The sequence below is a fragment of the Atta cephalotes genome, assembly GCF_000143395.1.
Source record: "Atta cephalotes unplaced genomic scaffold scaffold00013, whole genome shotgun sequence".
Lineage (NCBI taxonomy): Eukaryota > Metazoa > Arthropoda > Insecta > Hymenoptera > Formicidae > Atta > Atta cephalotes.
In genome coordinates this window covers 1382167-1388400 of record NW_012130077.1, presented here as the reverse complement: position 1 = coordinate 1388400, position 6234 = coordinate 1382167, and the positions used below count along the sequence as shown (strand labels likewise).

Genomic DNA, 6234 nt, shown 5'->3' with positions numbered 1-6234 from the left:
ATTATTATTTAAATATTGTTGTATTAATAGTACTTTAATACCGAAATATGTGATTAATTGGCTAGTACTAGTATTAAATTTTTACAAGGGACTTTTAACAAATCCTAAGTATTAAGAGTCTTACAATGCCTTTACGAAAGATATGCCGTTTTAAAAAGATTATTAAAGAATTAATTTTATTAATTTTATTTATTTGTTAGGAAGTAATAATTTAGTAAAATAATCAGTTAAAAGGTTCAGAGCACAAGCAAGATATTCTTCGCTATTATTATAAATTACTAAACATTATATTTAACTAATCAAAATAGACGTTTCGATCTTCTATCCGATTATTTTCAATGTTACAAATACAGTCTACATTAAAACAATTACAATGACATACTAAAAATTCTAGAAAAGTCTAGCGCTTATAATATTAAAAACCTCAATCCTGAAACAGCAACGTGTGCAATCCAAAAATCTTGATATGACCGCAAGAAATTTTAGGATCTTGTCTTAAACCTATCTATGGTGTCATTTCAGGACTGAATCCCATCTTATTATAACGTAACAATTAACAATTATAATTTATCATCGTATAAGGTTATTGGATCTCTTTTCAAAAGCTTACATATACAAATTGTCCATGATAATGTAATGATGTATTGCTATGTAAAATAATAATTTAAACTAGTGAGAATGTAAACAAATTAAAATGTTGCAAGATTTCGATTAATACTTGTGTTACCAACGAAGATGATAATAATTACAGCGCATAACAATATGTACAAGGTTTTCGGATTGCACACGTTGCTGCATTGAGGTTTTTAATATTATAAGCACTAGACTTTTCTAGAATTTTTAATATGTTATTGTAATTATTTTAATGTAGACTATATTTATAATATTGAAAATGACCGAATAGAAGATCGAAACGTCTGTATTTAGTTAAATATAATGTTTAGTAATTTATAACAATAACGAAGAATATCTTGTTTGTGCTCTGAGTCCTTTAACTGATTATTTTAATTTATCTAATCGAGCATTGAATTATTTTTTATTTAATAATTTAATATTGCATCACACACAAATTAATATCATTAACATTTAATATCATTAACACCCTTTGAATTAAACAATCTTCTTCTTCAGGGTTATTTTCAACGAATTCTAAGTATTAAGAGTACTTCTGTTGCAACGACTCTATCAATTGCCTCGATGTTCGGTTGCTTGATACTCGCAGTACCATCAGCTTTAATTGGAGTAGTTGCTCGTGCCACCGATTGGTCCTCGGTACCAGGTTATAACAGAACGTTTACTACAGAAGACGGAAATGCCGCAATGCCGATGGTCCTGCGATATCTCACGCCTCAATGGGTATCTTTTGTTGGTAGGTTTACCATATATCCTAAAATTATTTCTCCGGTCATAAGAGGATTGTTCGATTTTATTTTTTACAATTGTATCAATCTCGCTAAAGGTCTCGGTGCGATCTCGGCGGCAGTAATGTCCTCGGCAGACTCCAGTATACTCGCCAGTAGCTCTATGTTTACTAGGAATGTTTACAAACTCACGATACGACCAAAAGTAAGCGTAACTTATGCCGATTAATCGATGACATCAATGAACAAACATCATTGAAGCTTCTCCTTCGTTACAGGCGTCCGAACGTGAGCTAAATTGGGTCTTAAGAATTGCCGTAATCGCGGTTTCCATACTGTCTACTCTTGTCGCTCTTACGGTCAGCAGTGTATATTATCTTTCGTAAGTAAACCTATTCTTCTTTATTTTTTTACAAGACATTTGTTCGCTCCTATAAGTTCTGACAATTATTATTGATGGATTTAAAAAAGAATTCTCTTTAAGCCTCAATAATAATTGATAGAAAACATGAGCTGTATCTTTTTTTCAGTTAATGACTTCACTTTTTTCTTAACATCAACTTTTTATTTCTATCTCAAGCCTTTTTATATTTTTTCACGTTTCTTCGCGAAATTAATTAGCTTGTCATTCATTGAATAGATTTAATATAATAACAATCAATGTATAAAAATATGTCGCATTTTTGTTCGAAGGTACTTGTGCGCCGATCTCGTCTATGTTGTTCTGTTCCCGCAACTATTAGCTGTTATCCATTGGCCTACTATGGTGGATACTTATGGCTGTTTGGCGGGATATTTTATCGCTATCGTCTTGCGTCTCGGTGGTTAGTGACAACTTCTAATTATTAAATAATTACTCAAACAATATAAATAAGATTATACACGATATCTAAAGACTTTTCTTTGTGTTCTGTTATTCAAACGTATACAAAATGTGGTAATTTCTTTTATTTATTTTAACTATATTTCAGATTTTTATTACTCCATTAGTTTAAAAGAAACTGGGAAATCTTTTTAGTACTTGCAGCATCCTTATTGTTTCTTTTGCAAATTAAAAAAATTTTTATGATTTATGTCTTGTAAGCATTGAAAAATAAAATCTTTTTATATAACTGTTTAAAATATCTAAAAATCTTCTAAAAATTTAGAATTTTATAAGTAAATTTAAGCTTAAACACGTAAATGTTTTTAGGTGGTGAAAGAGGACTTGGCATACTTCCATTGATCGAATATCCATTCTACGATAAGAAGACGCGCACCCAGAAGTTTCCCTTTCGCACTGCCGTCATGATGATAGCCCTCTTCACTCAACTCTTCACTAGTTTTCTCACCAGAACTCTACTTGGCAAAGGATACTTTCCCCAATGTTGCGACGTATTAAACATATATTCTCCCAAGAAGTCCAAGGAGCCGGGCGTCATGCAAAGCAGCTCCGGCGCCACTCTCATGGATTCATCCTCGGTAATTATAAATTGAGTATCGTTCGTTAGGCATACTAGGTCGATTGATTAACGCACCGATCTTTTACAGAAATCAACATCGGGTATAGATTCCTGTGATGGCGTCGGTACATGCGTTTACGACGACGAAAGAACTTGCGGCCACGAGGATGCAATTGATCGCGGTGATGATAACCCGATGACCAATAATGATCTTGCCGAGCTGTCAAAGGCAAAGAGCATCGGAACGTCGGTTGTGCAACGAGCGAACCAAAATCTACAAAATCTGCGTAGCGCGATGCCGACGCCGGCACGACACGTCTCAATGGCGAGCCCAGTGTACACGCCGATACAGAACGATGCATGCAGAGAACAGATTCTTGCAGTGAGGAATCTGCGGAGTCCTCTTGGTCCTCAGGGCGGAATACTCTCGCCCACCCGGTCGATCGGTATTCCGGCGACTCCGATCACTCCTTGTGCTCCTTCTTACGCCAAAATGGGCTGCGAGCTCGGGCCCAGCAACGAGAAGCCACGGAACAACGACAGGATGAGCATCATCGAGAGAAGCAACATGGAATACAATTTAAACGCTCAAGAGAACCCACCCGCCAGCGTAGGTCCTAGGAAGAGCGTGAAGGGCGTAAAGCTCGTCGGTATGGAGGGTGGCACGTTACGAAGACCATCGCTGCAGGTGAGGGATGACGACCTCGACATATCGTCGTCTTTATAAAGTCCGGGACAAGTCGGGCCATCATTTCATTTTTGCGCGCATTTTATTTTGTATCTTCAGTTATTTGTATGAGTTAGTTTATTAAATTCTATATACTGGTTTTACTTATGTGTATATTTTTTTATTTATCAGCGATACGATTGTTCGTAATAAAGATGACGAGATCCCGGGGAAGTCCTTAGAGAGGATACCTCGCGAAGTCTCGAATATTTCCTAGTATTTCCCATCCGTAGCTTCTCCCCTTGATTTTAATTTTAATACGCTGACCCTTTAATTTTAATACGCTGATGAATACATTTTTGTTAATTTATTGTTTTTCTTCGTATATTGCAGGTTTTCGTTAAAATAAAGAATTTATTAGCAAATGCAATGTAGAAGGAAGGAAGGGATTGGAATACTACTTTGTTTTATTGAAATAACTACTTTTTCTATAAAGTTTGTTAATCATAGAATATCAATTTAAGTAGAGAATATCAATATAAGCAGAGATTCTTCGGGTAAAACGCTAAACTGAAATGCAGCTCTTATGCAGTAAACACTAATGACCAATGTGGCCACGTTATGTTAACGTCTAACAAACTAACAGTAATAAATAATTTTAATGGTCATCCTTAGAATGCATCGCAAACTGTAATTATAATACAAGATATCATGGTATTTCAGCCCCTATCTGTTCCATAATCATCTCCTTTCCTCTACATTTTGAAACATTTTATTATCATTTGGCAGAAAATATAAAAAAATCATTATTTGCTTGTCTGGATTGCTTAATTGAATTTTACGCATATATTATTTTTATGCATATGTTTGGTTACTTGTTAGTAGCGCAATTGCTCATCAATAAAAATAGTGAAGATCCGGAGGATCCTCGCAGTATGAGGGTCCTCAGAGAGATCCTGTGCGATCTCGCAATCTTGGCGTTGGCTGTTGGAGTATGTATTGAAGTAGATTTCCCATAGCTTCCCATACATAGCTCCCATGAGACGACATTTTGTGCCGCGTGTCCTCAGAGCACATTCTCACCGACACCGTCGGTGGAACTAGTCAACATTCTGGATAGAAGACAGAGCAGCAGTTCGTATGGACCAGGTTCTCTATCCCCCGTGCCATCGATGGGGGTAGAGGCATGCAAAACCCATGGAACTGCGGCTGAAGGACAGAGCGGACCTGATCATTGCAAGATAAAGAGAGGCATCGTGCGACATCACAGGTATCTATAAAGAAAAAATGCGAGAAATGCAAATTAGATAAAAAGATTTCAGAATCTTTTATTCTTGACATACAATATTTTACAAAAATCTACGTATCTTAATGTTACAAGTAAAAATTATACATTATTAAAAATTAGATATAAACATTTCAAAATCTTTCATTCTTAAACTTACAAACTTTACAAAATATATTTTTTAATTTAACTTTGCTTACAACAAGAATAATAATTATGAATGATAAGAATCACAGAATAATAATTATGTACGACAATGAAAATATTATCCTCTGAACATTTTTTTCTTTTCACTTTAGTGAAATCTATTTCGTAAGATTTGTGAATTTCTTTCAAATTCAATTAAATTCGATTTTATATATATCAATAAATCAAAAAGAGTAACATATTACAGTATATTGTGTATGAAAATTATGTATATACAATGTAAGATGAAATGAAAATTTATAACAGATATAATGGAGTGCTGTTAAAAATAATATCTTATAATGAATTCTCTCTCTTAAGAGAGAGTTTAATATTCGCTGTAAAAGATCCGATTATTGAACACTCTCTCTGGTTATGTTTCTCAAACGTTTGCGCAGTTTCAATGACACAGGCGACCGAGTGACATTGACAACGCTGGCCAGGCAACCGAATTATCCATCGATGCCATTAAGGCCGGATGATTGCCGTATGACATTAGCAAGGAAAGACAAACGCTTGGCAACAATCGGCAGGCACTCGTCGATGACGAATGAAACGGAGCTCAGCAATACGAGCAGCCTGATTGTCAGTCCCACCTTCAGCATGTACAGTTCTGCTGCGAAAAGTTCTAATTATTTCGTTACCGATGACGAAGCCGTCAGCAGATTCTAAAACGGAGTTCCGTAACTAATAGGATCTCCAGAATCGAAAACGATATATATAGACTTTATGAAGTCGAAATTGACACGTTCAGCTGATGCAAAATATCGTTCCGTAGTTTTCCATTCATCAATTTATATATCTTTTTTTACATGAGAGGTAGAGAATAAAATTAAAAGCACCAGGTTTTGTATAAAATGGGCATTGAACAATTTTTTCCTGAAGGTGGGATAGGAAGAACAACGCTACTTTGATTAATCCAGAAATAGTCACCTGGAGTATTTTTATATCTTTATTCTTTACAATCTTTTTAAATATAAAATTCCATTGAAAATCTGCAATACTTTATATCAATTTTTACTTTTTAGAACTTTTTATTTTTTAGAATTTTTATTTTTTAGAAGTTTTATTTTACTGACATAACAGACTACTTAACATTTGTTAAGTATGTCTACTTAATTTTTTTCAGAAAATTATGAATAAATATATTCTAAAATATCAATAAATAGTTATAATAATATACAATATATTGTTAATAATAGTAATTTTAATTAGCATGTAATTAGCAAAAATATCCAGGTGACCGTTTATGTAAAAAAAAAAATAAATTTATTGATTACTCTCGCTGAAAAA

At 34.2% G+C, this 6234-nt stretch overlaps 1 protein-coding gene across 1 annotated transcript in view; it reads left to right on the top strand.

Moving 5' to 3' along the window:
- LOC105617437 (high-affinity choline transporter 1-like) overlaps positions 1–5613 on the top strand; it is a 10433-nt gene extending 4820 nt beyond the window's left edge. The window contains exons 5-12 of the mRNA XM_012198991.1: positions 1132–1369; positions 1460–1566; positions 1640–1743; positions 2055–2185; positions 2554–2822; positions 2892–3491; positions 4541–4740; positions 5340–5613. Of these exons, the coding sequence (XP_012054381.1) occupies positions 1132–1369; positions 1460–1566; positions 1640–1743; positions 2055–2185; positions 2554–2822; positions 2892–3491; positions 4541–4740; positions 5340–5613 (1923 nt within the window). The remainder of the gene's footprint in view (positions 1–1131; positions 1370–1459; positions 1567–1639; positions 1744–2054; positions 2186–2553; positions 2823–2891; positions 3492–4540; positions 4741–5339) is intronic.
- The last annotated feature ends 621 nt before the right edge of the window (positions 5614–6234 follow it).